Source organism: Oryzias latipes, chromosome 12 (genome assembly GCF_002234675.1).
Source record: "Oryzias latipes chromosome 12, ASM223467v1".
Classification (NCBI taxonomy): domain Eukaryota; kingdom Metazoa; phylum Chordata; class Actinopteri; order Beloniformes; family Adrianichthyidae; genus Oryzias; species Oryzias latipes.
In genome coordinates, this window is record NC_019870.2 from 26,515,436 (window position 1) to 26,534,929 (window position 19,494).

General features: G+C 38.8%; 1 protein-coding gene and 2 long non-coding RNA genes across 8 annotated transcripts in view; all 3 read left to right on the forward strand.

Moving 5' to 3' along the window:
* The window catches only part of whrn (whirlin), a 192,374-nt gene extending 178,983 nt beyond the window's left edge, over positions 1 to 13,391 (forward strand). For both annotated transcript variants that reach the window (XM_023960685.1, XM_023960686.1), the window contains one exon: positions 12,721 to 13,391. In XM_023960685.1, coding sequence (XP_023816453.1) covers positions 12,721 to 12,903 — 183 coding nt within the window. In that variant the 3' untranslated portion in view covers positions 12,904 to 13,391. The remainder of the gene's footprint in view (positions 1 to 12,720) is intronic.
* LOC111948307 lies at positions 7,474 to 8,601 on the forward strand. The gene is made up of 2 exons (XR_002874273.1): positions 7,474 to 7,791; positions 8,566 to 8,601. It is a non-coding gene; the product is annotated as an uncharacterized LOC111948307 (long non-coding RNA).
* On the forward strand, positions 8,826 to 10,858 carry LOC110016192. 5 transcript variants are annotated; one of them, XR_002874272.1, is made up of 5 exons: positions 8,826 to 8,970; positions 9,182 to 9,213; positions 9,372 to 9,505; positions 10,389 to 10,514; positions 10,810 to 10,858. It is a non-coding gene; the product is annotated as an uncharacterized LOC110016192 (long non-coding RNA). The 5 variants fall into 5 exon arrangements; XR_002874270.1 differs by having other exon boundaries at positions 9,182 to 9,505; XR_002874269.1 differs by lacking the exon at positions 9,182 to 9,213.
* Positions 13,392 to 19,494: the final 6,103 nt, after the last annotated feature.

A 19,494-nucleotide genomic window follows, 5' to 3' on the forward strand; every position in this document is an offset into this window, starting at 1 on the left:
GAGTTGGGTCGTCTAGACCAGTGTTTTTCAACCAGTGTGCCGCGGCACACTAGTGTGCCGTGGGAGATGGTCAAGTGTGCCGTGGAAAATTGCCCTCATTAACTGATCTAAAAGCATTTCCCATCTCCAGGAAATCAGCTCTTTGTTCATCCAAACAGGTCCTGATAAAACACTGAGTAGTTAGGAATATAAACGATCATAAAATACTTTTTTCTTTGTGTTTATTTGATTCTATTAAAGACATTTTGATAAGAATGACGGTAACGCGGAATAGCTGCAAAGGAAAAGTCCCGCAGCTTTTACTGTCTCCACGACTCCACCAATCATTCTTGAAGGCTTAATCACATGTCATCAGTCTGACCAATCAGAAGTGGTTAAAGTCTCCACTTCCTTGTTCCAATTTAGCTCATAACTCAGTCAGTTCCGACAAAAACACCAGCTAAAGCTCGTCTTTAGCGGTGTAGCTTTCCACAGAATCCGGTATCAGACCGTGGAACAAGTGAACAAAACCATGAAGCTCAGAGACGCGAGTCTTTCTGCCGTTTTCTGGCAGTTTTCACACTACATCTCCCATGATGCATTGGCTTAAAGGGACAGCGTCTTGAAAACACAATGAACATACAGTTTGTATGTAACTTAACTTTTATTACATCTTTTAGAAAAACATCTGCAACTTCCTGCTTTTTCTGCCACAATTATCACAAAAATGCACGTCAGATTGCCGGGGGGGGGGGGGGGGGGGGCTGTAGATCAAAACAGACTATGAGTTTCTGCTTTTTTTTTTTTTTTTGGGATGCTGGTGTGCCGCGGGATTTTTGTCAAGGTTAAAGTGTGCCGTGGCTCAATAAAGGTTGAAAAACACTGGTCTAGACCCACTAGACAGTGCTCTGAACCTTTTTTCTTCAATGATTTGTGATCTCCACTGGTGTCCATGGATTACATGAAATCTTTCCACCTTTATCCACCTTTGTCATGGTAGGGAGAACACGTCGATGTAAGGGTGGGGTCATCTAAGATAGCACAAGGGTTAAGTCTGCTGTGATTGATTGAGGGAATGAGAGTCAGGTGTGCGGCCTCCAGGTAGTGTGCGCTGGGGTTGCTGGGAGATGTAGTGTGATATGAACTCGGGAGATGGTTCCTGCTGGTGACCAGAGGGGGAGGCAGAGCTCTGACTTCTGACATGTAGGGAGATGTTTTCCATGAAAGCCTCCTGAGGGGCCGATTGGTTTAGTTTGTTTATGTCGGGCATCAATCAATATTTTTTTTCAAAAACAGTGGGAAAAATAATACGTTTACTAGATACTAACACTTTAAGAAGTGGTGGTACTGTCTTTCATGGAAGTCGAAACATAAAACGCAGAGAATCTTGAATGTAAACATTGATCAATAAAAATAAGTCCTTTCTTCTATGCGTCATAATATGAAATAAGAAAGAGGTAGCTCAGGTTAAGTCTATAAATCCATGTAGTTGTACATTTAAAGTGTACAATTATATTATTATTGTATACAGTTGATGCACGGTGGCACAGTGGTTAGCGCTCTTGCCTCACAGGAAGAAGGCCCCTGGTTCAAGTCCTGGCTGGGGGACCTGAAAACAGAACATCAATGGGGGACCTTTCTGTGCAGAGTTTGCATGTTCTCCCCGTGCATGCGTGGGTTTTCTCCAGGGATATTGGCTTCCTGCCATCGTCCAAAAACATGCTTCATAGGTTAATTGGTCACTCCAAATTATCCATAGGTGTGAGTGTGTGTGGGTGTGTGATATGTGTGACCCAGGGTGCATCCTGCCTACGCCCGTAAGTGGCCGCGATAGGCTCCAGCAGCCTCGTGAAAGGGACAAATGGAAGATGAATGACTAAAAAAAAAACAATTACAGCATTGATTTTTATTTGATTAAATAAAAAGCTAACAGGCACCTAACAAAAGTGTAACAAAAAAAGTGACATTTTCTTGAAATGGAAAAACGAATTGATCCTGTAATTAAATAAAATGTGCTGACTGTCAAAAGAATGTTATGAATGTTTGTATGTTAAAACATACCTACAAAATAATAAAACTCAAAAACAGTAGTTTACTGTTGTGTAGCTTGTAGAAACATATTTAGAACATTCAAGACAAAGTCCAAGTAAATGTCTTCTGTCCTGTACAAGAAACACAATGTATTTATGAAAAATCTATAAAAACAGCAAATACAATAACAAACATAGTTCTCTATAGGTTATTCTTTTTAGAAAAGGCTCCAACATATCTTGGTTTCCACTTTTATTACACTTCAGAACATTTAAAAGCAACGATTAAACACAGAACCACAGATGAGTTGGGATGTATGTAATTGTGTGTTCCTTTTGTTGCATAAATGCAGACGTCTGTCTGATGTTTAGCATCAAAGCCAAAATGATTTTGATGCCTGCTCAATCAAACGGTAGAGCACATTTAGAAAACATAGTGTTAAAAGCCTCGATAGCGAGTATTACTCCCCCAAGGCAATAAGCAGCAAAAAAACACCATTTTTAATTCTTTTTGTCTTGGTTAAGTGGTTAAAGGGTTGTCTGTAGTAAAAATAAAGGAATTGAATATTTCAAGTAAAATAATTTCTAATCATAAAGTAATCTGAGTGATGTTGATTTCAGTTACCACAACCATTCATATAAATAGAAATCTTATTTTATTTATTTATCAGTAATTCACTATTTGCAGAAAGAGTTATAACATACAAAGATTTCCTTCATTCATTTTTTATCGGCATCATACAAGAACTGTCAGGACACCGGTTCCACAATGCATTGTTATGTGGTCATCAGTACCAAATTTCCAGCTGCGCTCGCCTGGGAAGGCGCCTTGCACCCTCCCTTTTCTGACGACATTTTCATGATGGTTGATTGACGTGGGAGGGAAAAACTGACCAGCATTCACCGCATGCCACTCATGTGTTTTTGAAGTGTTTGTACTTCATACGACAACATACCTGCGGCATGTCGGGCTCACCTGGTTGTCTACGCCCTGTGTTCCCGGTACATGTTTGCTCATTTTTACCCGCAGAACGCTCGTGTCCACCTGTAAGGGCAGATGTGACTGAGACAGGAAAGGGAAAACGTTTGCACATTCTGGATTGGAGATTTAAAAAAAAAAACAGCTTGCGCAAATTTCCCTGCAGAACCGTCCTGAACACTTAGCCTGTGCCGCTGGACCCTTGAGCATGGTACGACTCAGGAGTTGATCTCATTTAGTAGGATGAACTTCTAAAGAGCAATACAGGTGTGTTTGGCTTTCCAGACTCTGTTTTCATTGTAATCATGAAAATGTTGCTTTCAACTCTGAGAAGCAGAAAGATGGAAGCGTTTTGCTGTGCTGTGACGTCTGAACCCTCCAAAGGAAGTCTCATTGGGGTCAAAACACCCGATGATTATGAGGCAGAAATTTAAACCAGCTGCATGAAGCTGCAGTAACACATTATTTTTGGTGGAGCTGTGCAAAAACACAGAAAGGGATGAAATAGCACATCCTTGTGGGTACAGTGTAAATTACATCAAGGTGATGCTGTGGTGGTTTGAAGGGGACTTTAGTGTCTGTGTAGGCCACAGAGGTGGGCACTGAGGGCCGCATTCCTGCATCTTTTCCCACATACCTTGGTCTGGCATGTTCTGATTGGCTGGACGCACCTGAACCAGGTAATCAGCCATGAATAGTGCAAGAATACCTGGAAATCATGCAGACACACCGGCCCTCGAGGCCTGGAATTGCCCACCCCTGGTGAAGGCTCTTGGGTTTGGTTCTCTGTGAGAACCATGAGGCGCCATGTTGGTGTCACTCTGGTGTGTCTCTGTGTCGTCCTGTGATGCTTCTGTGGTGAAGGCTGGACAGTTCCCCTGCACAGGTTCTCGTTCCACTCAGTCTGACATCTCCATTCATCTCATTCCATTAAAGAAGAAGCGGACAATAAACAATGTCTTCATTCTGCTTATTATAACAGAATTCTATCATGTTTTTTCTTATTCCTGGAAAAACTGGATGATAATACAGGAGCAGAAACTGCAATAGTGTACACAGTGTTACACAGTGTGACAACAAGACAAATGATTGGCTTGTCATGATGCATGATGGGATAGGTAGCATGTAGCCTACTAGCCTTCGGATGTAAAGTGACTGCTAACGAGTATGATGCTTTTGTAGAGCTTTTTAAAACAAATAAATCTGTTCTCTAAACATCGTCCGTGTCTTCAATGCAATGTAATGAGACACACAGACAGAAATGTGAAAGTATCTGCTGTAAATCCAAATATTGCTCACATCCGTGTTTACGAAGCGAGGAGCTAAGTCCGGTGGGCGAAGCAGCTATCCATGTTTATGAATGACTTATGACGTAAATAATTATTTCGTTCGCACAACTTATTTATTTTGTGGGAACTGAATATATTTTATTTTTTCCATGTCAGAACACGGATAAATAAGCAATAAAGAAAAATCTTTAAACTGACTAATTCTAAGCATGGTGTAATGTACTTAAATTTATGCTAAATTAAATTTAGAATAACTGTTTGGCACTATTGACGTAAACATACTGAAATGCAGTAAGGATGCTACAATTCCCCTACCCATGATTTGGCTCAGTGGTGTCACATTAATAATAACTGTGTGCAAGCTGTTTTTTTTAAACTCATTTAAACAATCATTTTAGATTATCTGGAACCATTTGTAAAATTGTATTTAGTGATGAAGTTTCTCGTTTATTCAGGTGACTTTGTCTCAAAGTTAAGTAGCAACTGGACTTAAAATCTTCTTCGAAATGATGACAACTCACCGAGTGGCTTTATTGTGTTATCATCTGTGTAGTAATGCTGAAGTAAAAGAATGTGTAAATCCTTATCAAACGTTTTTGAAAGCTTTAGTCACGATAGAGTTTTAGATGGAAATCATTGAAAATGCTTTAGTAGATAAAGTAAAAATGAAAATACGTTCATGATCTGAGCATACAGGTGTTTCTGTCAGGTAAAGTATCGATTTTGTCGCCTACGATAACAGCTCGTCCTCTGTCTGATGGCAGGCGGCCCCTGAAAACTCTGTCTCTTTTGGAGGAATGACTCCAGTTTTTTTCCCCCCAAACACTTTCCACTGCCATGAGGTTACACACTGGAACTGTGGGGCTTTTGCTGTGCATGTGTGTTCAAGGGTAGCTCAAAAAGGAAATCCAGCTGCTGTGCTGTTGCATGTGTGGCTTCTGTTTTTTGGTCTTAGGGTTGGCTCTAACTAACTTACACCAAATATGAAAAATGTTGTGCTGAAACCAGGAGTTTGAATTAATACCAATAGTCGTCCTTAAAACGCTTCAGTGCAGCAGACCTGTGGCTGTGGAACCCCCACCTTCTATCACTGCATGTGAGCCACTCATTGTTTATAAAAGAAACTTGTATTTCATTTTCTTTTAGTTGGGTTAGGTTTTAATTGCTTCATTGATTGTTTTTGGAGCTTTTGTTTCTTGGCATTATGTCATACCATTCTTTGTAATGTTGCCCCTTGGAAAGCACTCTGTGTTAAACAGCTTTTTTTATGTTATTATTTGAATAATATTGGCTAACCCTAGCTCCTCATTCCTTCTTAAGCATTTTCAGCATCATTACTGCAGTTTGGTCTGATCTGATGCAGTTTTTTCTGTCACATTTGTGCATCAAAATGAACATTTTTAAGTCCCTCTCTGTGGGGGATCGAGCGGCCAAAAAGGACAAAAGAAGTTTATCCAAAAATGAAAGTTTTAATTTTCTCAAAAAATGTAAAAAAGATGAACAAACTGGGCCCTTAAAATAGGTCAACAGAAACATAATTAACTCAGGCAATAACTTTAACTTAACCGACTAAACAGACCAAGTAACAGAAACAAACTGACCTCACTAAAGACACAACAGGGGAACATATATAGTGGCTGATCAGACCACTTGAGAAACATGGGGAGGGAACTAACATGACTACAAAAACATTTAACAAAGACTATAAAGACAAACACAAAACTTGGTCTCTTAGTGGAAGAGAAAAATCATCAAAAGTGGAACAAAATGAATAATGACAAACAGAAGCAAAGCACACTGTGCCGGTCCCAAGCCCGGTTTGAGAAGGTTGCGTCAGGAAGGGCATCCGGCGTAAAACATTGCCAAGTTTACCATGCGACTCGTTCGCTGTGGCGACCCCTGATGGGAAAAGCCGAAAGGGAAACAACAACAACAACAACAAGAAGCAAAGCAAATAAACAGTAAATGAGTCCATTAGTTTCTCCCCTGGAGGTTCCTGTAGATGGTGCCTTCCTAATTGCCTGACTGGAGTATTTAAATGCTGTGAAGGCTTGAGCTCCTCCTTTGTCAGTCCTCACAGCACAGCTCCAGGAGCAGAACCTCAGCCACACCCGTAGCGGCCAGCAGCACCCTCAGCACTGGCAACTCAAAAAACAGGTGACATTAATTAAACAAACTGTGAAGAAACTGGATTTTCTAGAAAGGACTGTATTGTATTAGTTCGTAACCCCGTCAGTTTCTTGCACACAGAAATAATGAATAATAACTCAGAAACAAAACTTATCTTTTGTGGAGGTTTTACTTCGTACAAACACGAAGGGGACAGACAGATGAGCATGGTGCATTCAAAGTCAGAACCAACAAGCTCAGAGATGGGCTTGATATAAAAACCCTGCATTTGCATATTCAGAAGATCGTCCGATGGACCTCGTGTGAAAATCACGCCCACAGGTTACTGCTGGAGAGAAGCTCCAAGGCTAAAGTGAAGACAAGTCTGAGGCCTGCTCAGCAGAAAACACATGCACAGAAAAGAGGGAGTATGGGAAGAAACTGTTAGAACAATAGTTTGGCTGTGCTTTCTTCAAATGTAATATAATTTTGAGATGACAATACATGCTCAGTGAATTAAGTTTAAACCATTACACTGTCAGAAAAAAGGGTACGGTTGGGGTACGTTTGTGAACACTTAGGGTACAAATGGTGAATTTGTACCCTAAGTGAGTCATAATTACACCTTAGGGTACTCATATGTACCATTTAAGGATAAAAAAGGTACAAATATGTTTCCAACCAGCAGAGGGCCCATATTTGGACCCTTTATTCCACAAACAAAGGTACAATAACTTGTGTGACAAAAGTAATAATTCAAAGTGTATGAAATGTCACCCAAAATCATTTAATACGTTGTTGGTTATTTGGAAAAGATGCACAAAATAACCAAATATATTTAAGAGACCACACATCTTTTATGACTAGTTCTGAACAGTACACAAGCACATTATATTTTATTGATTGTGCAGAGCATCAAGATAATAACTTTTAAACATGTATTAGTGTGAGCCTGTTTTTTTTTTACTTATATAAGAGCTGTTTTGTTTTGCCTTTAATTTAGAGCAAAAGCACACTATAGACAAAATTATTTGATGTTTTTAACCTTATATTGTGTACTTTAACTTGGCCTAAGTTCAATTTAAATTTCTAGTCTTTGAGCTGTTAATTTAAGTTATTTTCTTTCTAAGCATACATTTTCATAAAAAAAGTAAATTTCTCTGTTACTACGTTACATTATGTGAACATATTAGTACCTTTTAGCTTTTCTACCTACACAGGAAAAATGAGAGTACTTTTTTCGGAGTTACCATCAGTAATTTTTGTTTAAGTAGGTGTAAAAACGTAGAGGAAATATGTTGGAGTAAACCAGCGAGACCACGCCCACTCTACTTTCTTAAGTTTCGTTTCTTCCGCCATTTTGTTATCCCGCAGCGGCCGGAGGAAGATAGAGGCTGTGACTGAGGTAAGTCTGCTAATTGCTCAAAAATAAGTTGGAAACTTGTTTTGAGCGGGTTCGGTTATTTTATCTGTAAGGACTAACTTTTGTGTAGAGGAATGCTGCTATTCCGCCGTGTATGTGCCTGTGAGGAGATTGAAAACTACGAGCAGGAGTTTGCTAACGGTTAGCCTCAGCCGTTTGAAGTTCAGCTAAATGCAGCCATTAAATAAATTAAGCTGTTGTTTTTATTGGTGTTGTACCGCGTTCCGTTAAATACATTGAAATATATACATTTTATCACTAGATAATTCTGTCGCCGTTTTACCGATGTACGCTGGCGTTGATGCACTGGTTGTTGTTGCCCCCCCCCCCCCCCCCCCCTTTTTTTTTCTGTCTGTCTTTCTGTCTTTCTTAGTAAGGAAGCCAGCTACTTTTGAAACGACCAGCTCCATAATTCCTACTGATATTTATCAGGTCCGTCGAATTCAATGCGTTAATCATTTTAATCTGTAATGTGTAGGAGTCCAAAAACGTTTTATTTTATTTTATTTTTACACCGCAGTATGGCAGTCCTTCCCATTTATGTCAGCCTGCCTTAGCTGCTGTGCGCGCGCAGCCACCATTTCTTCAATGCAAGACAGTGACAGAGACTGTTTAGGTTGTCATGATCGCTCATTGTTGGTCAAGCGAAGTTTACATTGTGTTGTTGATTTTGATCATTCTCCTGAATAAATGCTGTGTTGGTACCTTTTGGTGTTGTAATGTTTTTTCTTTTTTGTAATTTTTTTTTCCCACCAGGAAAGATGCAAGCTGTGCGTGAACATGTCGAACGCCAAAAAAAAAAAAAAATGTTTTGAAGTTCAGCTGACCTTCAAATCCTTTTGGGAATGCGGTGAGTGGAAACATCACAATTTCCAGCATTTTTCTTTACAGGAATCAGTCAACTTTGTGGATAAACTGTCAGCTGTGATGCAAACAGATTTTTTTAATTGCTTTTTAATTTAAAGATAATTTCTGTGCTGTATTCTAAACATAATTTTGCTGTGTTCACAGCTGCCAAAAAGTTCAACATCCCAACCTTGGACTTGAAAGTGTTTGATGACTCAAAGACAGAAGTTGATGAGCAGGTTTTTGATCTCCTGTTGAAAAACCCAAACCTTGGTGCGTTGGAAATTTGTCTGGCCGAAGATTCAAATCCAGAAGGTGAAGTTTTTCTTTTAAATTGTAATTTATCTATTTTGTTTTGAATGGTTTTGGGTAAATTCCCCTTTGATGTCTGAATTTATTTCCAAGGGAAATAATCTGAGTTTTTCCTTTTAAAGTACATGATAAATTAAAGACATTTTTGAGCTGAAGAGTTTTGATTGTATATTTGCATCAATAGGAGTCTAAGGGTTAATGATTTCTTTGACAGGATAGTGTGGGGAACAAAACACGGGCAAATAAGTGAGTTTTTTATCCTATTGCTGTCTTAGACAAGATAATAAATCTGCCAAACTGTTAAGTCGGTCAGTATTTAAAAAATCTTTGTTTTTACTTTTTTTGTTTTTGCTATCATACTAATTTAAATATTACAGTAACTGAAAGCTTTAATACTTTGACAGATCAGCCGAGTTGTCCTGCGAAGAGCTGCAATACCAGTTCAAGTGGAGATACTGAAGTGGACTCAGATGACACAATACTATTACAACACAGTCCTACAACAAGACGAAGAGTTGAAGACGCCTCTCTGGCCAAAGTAAGTAAATAATCTTTTCACAAATTCATCTTAAGCATTCAAAGTCAGGCTGTCTTTATTGGAGCTATCCAGCCTTATAGATGTGAGCCAGATGCCAACTCAGACGAGGAGAATGAAGACAAGCGGAGCAGGGAGCTTGTGGCCTGCCAAATGTAGCTTGTACGTAACAACTACAAGCTTTCTCAAATTACATCTTTTCATCTGCTCCTGATTCATCCCAATTTGAGAAAATAAATATTCAGAAACACAGTTTTATTCTTAAATCCTATAACAATATGTCATCATAAAAATGCTACATTTTAAAAAATAACTTTCATTTGAGTGGGTCCCCCATTTTTAACATGTCGCAGTATTTTTCTCATGATGGGCATGTTTAAAACTGCACATCTGAGTATTCACTCAAATTGGGATGAATCAGGAACAGACAAAATAAATGCAGTTTGAGGAAGGTCTCTATTGTGACGCACCACATGAAATGAAGTGGGTCTGAGTCCCTCTGCTCTGCTCTATTCTGATGCGTCCACTTGCAGACAAACAGATCCATTAACATCTTCATCATACTTGTCTGAGCTTGATCTAAACTATGGCCAGAAAGCTTCAATATTGCTCACCATTTTGGTTTCACCACTAATGTTAGTTTTAGGTTGGAAGGACTGTAAGCTAGAGGGAGAGGGCGTAAACAAAGGGATGATCGGACATCAGCAGAGGGTAACTACTGTGTCAATAGCCCCGCCTACAACTCAGAAGTTAATTTCTGATCAACTCCAAACCACTCTGCACAAACTGTCTTTAAACATCATCTCAAAGTGCTTCAACCCCAGTAATCAGTGATTGCAGTTGTATTTTTTATTATTAATATGGACTTTTAAATTTGATCCAATAGGTGGTTGCTGTCATTGGTGAGGATGCATCATCCGTTGAAGGTCATGTGAATGTCCTGCATATCCAGTACAGCAAGGTGCGAGAGGATATACTAAAGAAGTACCCTTTCTTGAAGACAACCTCAGGGGTCAGTGACATTTTAAATCAGTTCTCAGCTTAAAATACATTTTGAATGTCAATATAAGCTGAGACATCTGCTAAAATGATCATTAACAGCTTTAACTCAATTGTAAAAACATTGTAATTTTCTAAACCCATATATAAATATATATAGTCATTCAAGCCAAGTAATATTTATACAATGAGATCACTAAAGGGAAATGGCAATGAAAGAGGCAATAAAGAATATTAGAATGTTTTATGTCTTTTGTTTGTTTTAGTTAAAGTGAATGATTAATTTTCTAATTTTTTTCAATTTTCAGTTGTTTGATGTTGACCGAATGCATCCATCACCTGTCAGTTTAAGCCAGCGCTTCAAGGACGGCGTTTACCAGTATTGTGCCAAAGGTGCTTGAGCTTGTTCAAAGAAAAGCTCCATTAGCCAAAGTCTCCAAAGAAGCAAGAGAAGAGATGCTTGCAGAGGATCTACTAGGTATTCAAATAAAATGTAAGCCTTGGTAATCTTTAGTGTTTTATAGTTCTTCTTTTTAGAATTCGTATCAATATTATCTTATCACATTTATGCATTTTATTATTAAATTATGCATTTAAACTTGGTTATAAGTTTACTTTTTTATTATCTATTTTTAGAAAATGTAGAATGCAGTAGAAAGATTTACTTAAAATGAGGTCTAGTGCTTCTTTTGTTAATGTCACAAGTTTTATTTCATGGCTAAAAATGGTAACTGAAGTGCTATGTGCTGTTTACAATTGATCAAATGTTAAGGTTATAGTTACAATGAATGCAATGTGAACTGAAGGAAAAATATAGATTTTTCATTATTGTAAAATTGCTAATAATTGTAAATGTATGCATCCTTATGTGACACTGTGGAGCTTAAAACATTCATACTGTGAAATGTCAGAATTGTAATTGTTTTGAATGTTTAATAAATGTGTTAAACAGTATACTGGTCTTTTAATGTGCTGTATCTGGTACAAATTTGCCATCAAAGGGTACAAAAGGCTTGTCACTGGGGCAGTACCCTTAAAAGAACAAATTTGTACCTTTTATAAAGGTATATTATGGTACCATAACACTAAGGTACAATTTTGTCCACAGAGGTACATATTTGCCTTTGAAAGGTACATACTGTAAGGGTACAGATACGCACCTATATGAAAGGGTACAACATTTGTACCCTTGAGGGTACTGCCCCAGTGACAAGCCATTGTACCTCTAAAGGTACAAATTTTGCACATTTTTTCTGACAGTGTAGTGTAATAAAAGTTAAAGGCAGTTTCTAACTAATCTTCACACAAACCAAAATAAGTAAACTACACAAATGTACATGTGCTAGAAATTATTGAAAATAGATAATAAATGTATATTTTAACTCAAAGAAATGTGTACATTTATTTAAGAATAAAGAATCTGAAATAATAGAATTAAAAATAAAGTGTGCAATGCTGGGGGGAGGTTACCGCCATTTTGTTTGTGGGTGTGGCAGGGTATGCTGCCATCACACTCTCCAATAATCTTTTGATCTATTTTCAAAGCATTCCCAGTGGTCTTTTAATTATGAATATGCCATTTTTAGTCAAAATCAAAAAACCTGTGTCGATTTGTAGGACAACGTTTCTGCAGAGCTGCAGGAGTTTGTCAGAAATTCACCTCGAAGTTGTGGACTGGGCCATTGGTCCGGGGTAACCCACCTCTACGTCCCGTCATCCATCTGTTTCCACTCTCTCCAGCCAGCTCATAGCCCCTCACACCCCCAGTACATAACCGGGGCAACAAAAAGGTTGAGCAATTATGGCCCTATCCAGTTGCACAGTTTAGATCAAGACTCCAACTCAGATTAGGAAAAAAAAGTTCATGGATATATTAGTGTAGATAGAGTGGAGTAGAGAGCTAGTGGCCTGCTATTGTAGCTTCTACATAATAACTAGAAGCTTTCAAACATTTGCGCCTGATTAACAACAATTTGAAAAAAAGAACTCAGAAATGTAATCTTTAGCCTATTTTCATTCTATATGTGTTTCATGATGAGAAAAATGCCACAAAAACACAATTTCCATCAGAGTGGGTCTTTAAACATTTTTCCGTTTTTTTCCACCCTCGCAGAGCTTTACCGTTTGCTTCCTGTCGACAAAACAGCATAAGGGATTTGTTTGTTGACCGCCCAAATATTTGATGTTTCCTTTCTCCTGTTGTTTCTGTGTCTCTGCAGAGGGGCGGTTCAGCTCATAACTGTGGCCAGCTGAAGGTGGGTCAGATCATCCTGGAGGTAAACGGTGTTTCGCTCAGGGGCCGTGAGCACAGAGACGCCGCGCGCCTCATTGCTGAGGCTTTTAAGAACAAAGAAAGAGACTACGTGGACTTCCTGGTGACCGACTTCAATGTGGCTCTATAGCTGTGAGCCGGAGAGGGGGACCCGACAAAGTAGTACCCATAGGAGTGCGGTTCACACAGATGACCACAGAGACGTCCAAGCAGATTTAAATGGCACAACTCTTAGAATAATCGAGCCCTTCCTCTCTCGTTCTAAAGCCTGAACACGATACTGTTCTTCACGCTACGAGGCATTACTCCCAGCCTGGGACCCCCACAGGACTGCAACCTCCCCACTGTGACCTCATATTCACTGCAGTGGGGGCGGTGAATCTTTGATCTGTCTGGTGAAAGTGATGGACTCACAGCTATATCTGACCTGAAACCACCCACCTCCACTTTGTGTTCCTTTCGTTTTGCTTTTGTCTGAGAACGGAGCGCACGGATGCTTGACTTTACAAGTTTGGATTTCTACTGTATGTAAAAATGGATAAATGTAGATACAGATGGATATATACTGTACACATGAAAATACCCCTATATGAATAAAGAAAACTATCTTTAACCGCTGGATCATGAGTGGAATCGTGTGCATCATCAGCTTTCCTGCAAAGAAAAAAACAGTGAAGCAGCATTTGCAAGACTCACATTGATTAAAGGTACAGTACAGACCAAAGGTTTGGACACGCCTTCCCATTCATTTGAATGAAAAGGTGTGTCCAACCTGTTGGTCTGTACTGTACAAGGCTTACAGCAGACACCAGCATTTACGAAAACTCTGCAAATATTCACTTTATTTATATTTATTTTTTGGCAAGAGGACTTCATTTAAATCTCTAACATTTCCAATAAATAATGTTAGTGAGATTCTTTATTGAACTTGTTAAATTATGAGTTTACATTAGTCACAATAAGTTATTGTAAAAAAAACTCGGTGGAGATTCCAACAGAACATTCCAAAACATTCCAACAGAAAAACCTACGCAGTGTGACTTCAATTTCAACATCCCATGGGTCTAAAAAGCTGATTTTGTCAGTAAGTCATTCCAAGTTCATCATCCAAACAGCCACGAACACACAACTGTCGAGCAGCAACACCTGACCACAGCACCTTCAAGTTGGCAGTAGAAAGTCAGATGTTACACGTGAACTTGTGTCAAAGTGTCATCAGCAGAACTACTGGCAAAGTTTGTGACAGACCCAGGAATGGAGCCCCGCCAGAGACAGACCACAACCATGACCAGAACCTAAGGACCTCTGACCTCAGACATGGTTTAGCAAACACCACACAGCTGCAGACCCGTTTACCAGATGTAAGGGGTACTCGGGTTTCCAGACAAACCGTTCACAACTGACTCCACCACTTTAATCTGAATGACAGACGACTGTTGCAGATGACTCCACTGACACGAGACACCGCCCTGAATGCTTGCAGTGGACACAAGACCATGTGACCTGGAAAATGCAGCAATGGTTTCCCATCCTGTTCTCTGATGAGTGTCGGGTTCCCTTGCACAGAAAGGACATTTTTTCTTCATTTTTGGGGTAAGAAATTTCAAATGAATGAAAAAGGTGTTTCTTCTCAAAGTAATATAGTAAAAATCAGACCAAATACGAAAAACACTTATTTAAAATAGCAATTTCCCTAACTTGTGAGTAGTGTATCTTTAAAAAAAGGGAAAAATTGCATTGATTGCAAACTTATATGAATGCTGACCGTTAAGCCCATCTCTAATTGTGCTGAAGCTTGCGTAGAAGAACTAAAAGTAATTTTGACAAGAGAACATGTTGATGTAACTTGAAAGTAGATGCTAAATTTAGAAGTGGTTTGATGCATATTTGAATCAATAGGCATCGAGGGGTAAAATGATTATATTTTATTTCCTGTCAAAACAATTTGTACCCCTAAAAAAACTTCATTTTTGTCAGAATTATGACTTGCATTTTGCAGCTAAAACATTTTAATTTTATATTGGTTTATTTATCAATCTTTTGCAAACAAAATTTTAGTCCCGGCGATGTAAGAAAACAGTTTGGATATTTAGAAAAATGTTTCAACTAAAGGCTGAATATCATTCTTTAAAATGAATCCTTGGACCAGAAAAGGAAATTAGTTGGCTGAATAAAAAAAATTGCAAAGCAGAAGTAGACAGACAACAGAAAACATAACATTACACTATGAAAGTTGAGGAAATTGCCACATACTCACCTACTTGTCATATTGTACACAACCATAACCCTCACACACATTTATTCATCCAAATATCCACAAAAACACCTACAGAAACACCTACAGTGCAGACACCCACATACACTGCAGATGGCACAGACACTGCAGGCACAAAAGAGACAACAGCCAATACAGATGTACTTTGAGGCCAAATGTAACCTGTTACAGAATGTGTGGTGCTCTGTGAGCAGACCCTAAGTTGTGAATGTGAAGACATTTTTAGTCAATGATGTCAGCGCTTTGTGCAGAAAAACTAATTGTGCTTCGTTTGTGCGTCTGTCATTGGATGAACAGAAACAAATGTTTAAATAGAAAAATCTAAATGTCATCAGCATAAAAGAGATGGTTTGATACAGACACTTCAAGTAGTTTCGACAGTTTTATCTGCTAGAAAAATATGCTGTAACAAGTACAAGAGGAAAAATGACATATGCTGTGTGTTAATAGCATTTCCCTGCAGCTATCTTTCTGCCAAATGTCAGCTTTTGATGAACATGAAACAGCAAGAAGGAATTAATCTGGTCTTTTTTGTGAAATGTAACGAAAAACATCTTTGTACTTGAAACAGTCCAGGTGAGCGATTTAAGAAAGATGATAATTGGCTAATTAAAGTTTTTCTTTTTGTCTTCAAAGATCAAGAACAGTTTTACAGTTTTATTCTGGTTAAGAGGACAGACATTTAGTTTAAAAGCCACCTTATCTATAGAGATAAGTACCTAGAGAGGTATTGTAGGGTGTGTATTGTTTGTGTTGTTTACTAAAGGAATACTTGTACTGGTTAGGTATGTATTTAGGACACAAAGAAAAGGTGTATTATATTGTTTTGTTGTTTTGGATTCCATATTCAACCCTTGTGCTATCCTATGACCCCACCCTTCCATTGACGTGTTATTCCTACCATGACAAAGGTGGATAAAGATTTCATGTAATCCATGGACACCACTGAAGATCCCAAATCATTGAAGAAAAAAGGTTCAGTGGACTGTCTAGTGGGTCTAGATGACCCAACTCCCAATGAAAAGTGGCTAGGATAGCACAAGGGTTAACGTAAGTAACAAAGATCATGACCAAATTAGTTCCACAACCAGATGAACTAGAATAGATCACTTAAAATGATAACATTTAACCAGTGTACATGTGTCCAGGTATTTTATACGCAAGTTTGCAAGTTCTGAGAGTTTTTCATCAATAAGCAACAAACCAGGAAAAAGACTGCTGCCTCTGTCAGGAATACAAAGTATTTAAAGTGATTCTAGAGCTCAAGGAAGCCACCAAACGTGTTAACGAGCGTTTGTTTGTTTCAGCATGAGGTCAGAATGATTAGAATGAAGGAAGGAAGTTTCCAGAAATGTAGCTGCTCCTGCATGGTAGTGTGGATTCTGTAGGATTCAGAGCAAACTTCTGTCAGATGCTTTAGTGAAACAACAAACAAAACCTGTTTTCTCTCTCTCTCTCTTCAATGGAAGGTGTGTGCAGAGATTCACAGCAGAAAAGACAGTCCTGGTGTTATTAAATAAAATTGTTTTTTTTTCCCATGTCCCAGTTATAGTTTTCATGTGGGATCACATTCCAAGGTGTGCGACCCCTGCAGAGCACAAAGCTGCAGTTGTCCTGTAAAGCTACAGATTACGAAAGTTAAAATGATCCTGCTTATTAAAAAAATGACAGCTTGTTGAAGTGTCACCAAACACACTATCATTAATCATAAGTGAAAAGGTTTGACAGAAAGTATTTTACAATCATCTCAAAGTTGCATGTTTGTTTTCCTAAGAGGTGGTTAAGAGGAAGCAGTTGTTCTACATTCCAGCTTAGGTGTGAGACATCATCTTTAGCCGCTGTTTTTCTCTGTTTCTCACATAATATGACTGAAAACTATCAGGTGAGAGACTTTGAAGCTAAGGCTTTACATGGGTAACAGACTGAAAACATCAAAAAAGCAGCTGTGGGAAGGGAAAGTAGTGTGACACCCAGTGAAGACTTTTATGCAGAAAGACAAAAATGTCACAAGTTCAATGGATGCAAAACATGTAAAGAATTTATCAAAGATCAAGAGGGAGATGTTTAGATGTAATGTCTCAAGATTCTAGTTACTGTATTTTGAATTTCAGGAGATGATTATTTTTTATTGCAAATTAAACATAAAACATATTAAGATTATGCTACCAATGGCTCTTTTATTTGTTATTCAAACTTTTTTTGAGTGTGTAGATGAATGCATCCATGCCAGAGACAAAATGTAGAGCACAGAGTGAAGCAGATGTCATGTCAGTCATTGTCAGTTTACACAAATGAACAATCTAAACAGACAGATTCTATAGGTGACAAGAGGGTTTCAAATGCAGCCAATGAAAGCTTGACAGTAAAGTTTGCCACATCACCTGCTATAATGTCACCTGGGGGGACCCAACCTGCAGCCAAACCCACAGCGGGGGCTCATAGGTGGGCACCTAGTGCTTTGTACCACATGACCCAGCTGGGTTAAGTCTGTGACCTCATGGGATCATCATCCTGTAGGCCCACGACCTGCACGAAGGGCAATGAGGGGCCAATGGCGTATGCTTTGGGTGGCAGTCAGGGGCAGCTGCCTTGACAGCCCACTACACAGAAATAGAATCTGACCAATGGAAAACGGAAAAATACCGACTGACTGCAACGGAGCCTGAGCTTTTTTTTTTGTATATCAAAAAGTAGAACACTTAAAGTTTATTTTACCAAGGACCCAACCCCTCAGGCTTGTGTTCAAGGTTGAAGAAGAGGGTTGTGTGGCAATGTTTTCACTGGGAGACTTCAATGGCCATGTGGGCGGTGACAGCGATGCCTGGAAGGCTGAAAGATACCCTCCCTGACCAGAGCTTGAGTTGTGCTTTGTCATGGGGGCAGACCAATTATTGACCAAGCTAATTAATTGGACTACATTTATAGTATTGGCCTCATACTCGTATTGTCAGGAACCAGTGGTGAAGTAGGACCCAAAAGCAAAGAAATGAATACGCTTGGAAACAAGGGAAAACCAATGGGGTGACAAAAGATGAACCAACAATGTAGAAATCAAAAATCGAACACTTAAACTCACTGAGGATATACTGTATGACTGAAGACACAGCTGTCTATCTTGTGGCCAATGCTTCAAGTCCTCTGACAATCATACACAAATTAGCACCTTCGGCTCCTCACTGAGCCACAATTATCAAGCAGACATTTTCAAACTTTTTTAGAATCCTGCTTTTCAGATTCACACTGTGGGCAGTTTTCTTTCTTCTCCTAATAAACATTGTTTTCTCTGTTCTTTTTCTCTGTGGCAAACATAAGCCTGTCATACTGATGACAGCGCTGAAAAAGTGGGAGATTTTACAGGGATGACCTCTGGAGCTTCTGTTTAGCTTCGTTTTAAATGTTTACTCTTAGTGAAAGAAAATGGGTTTTCTTTTATTTTTTATTATTATTAAACAGAGATGACATGTTGATGGTTGGAAGGATTTCACTCTGTGTGTGTCCACCAACTCAATATTCAAGCCATCCATGTTGTGTGATTTGGTGTCTCCCCCTGAAGTCTATACTTTTATTGTTTTATTGGCGTTTAGTTTCACACCAGTCCGTCCATCCATTTTTAAACCTGCTCGTTCCTGTTCAGGGTCACACAGTTAGAACAAATGAAATGCTACAAATCAGTTTAATTTATTCGTAAGACATCCGTTTAATCTCACAAAGCCGCACAACAACAAAAAACTAATATGTAACAAATAATATTGGTAATTGCAATTTTTCATGATGTCATGATTTTAAAACATTGTAATGAAATCATGTCTATATCATTCCATATGAGATCATATGGACAGCGTCAGATTTTCTCTGCTGTATGATAATAGCTTATAAAGGTAACGAAATGATCAAAGGGTTTAGTGTCATCCCAGCGAAATTTACTCAAACCTCCACCAAAAAAACCCCAAAACATTTAATTACAGTAATCCTCTTTACACCAGTCAAAATCAGTATTCATGAGGTATGTGGAAAACGTGACTCAGCAGAACAGTCACTCTCAGTCAGAGCAGAAAACACGGCTTTTGCCTCGATCTAAGCAAGCAGAAAAGGATTCTAGTGTGTTGTGGATCTGTAATATGAAGTGGAAATTAAACCAAGCAGCAGGTCTCCTCTGTTCTATATTTTCTCAAGAGGAGCAGGAACGTCAAAGAATGTCCTGTTGAGCACTGATGTTGTTCTCCATCAACCTGTGCAGGAGAGCATGTAGGAGCTGTCCAAGGTGCTGAATCCCCTTACAGGAATCACAGATCAAATGGAACCGTTTGGCCAACATCTACCCCACAATATAGAGTCAATCGTGCCTCCACAGAACTATCAAGGGGGGGTTAGTTTAGCTTCATGATTAATTCATTGACTGGTTTATTTCAGCTGGCTTCAGCAATCAAAAAAAAGACAATATAAATA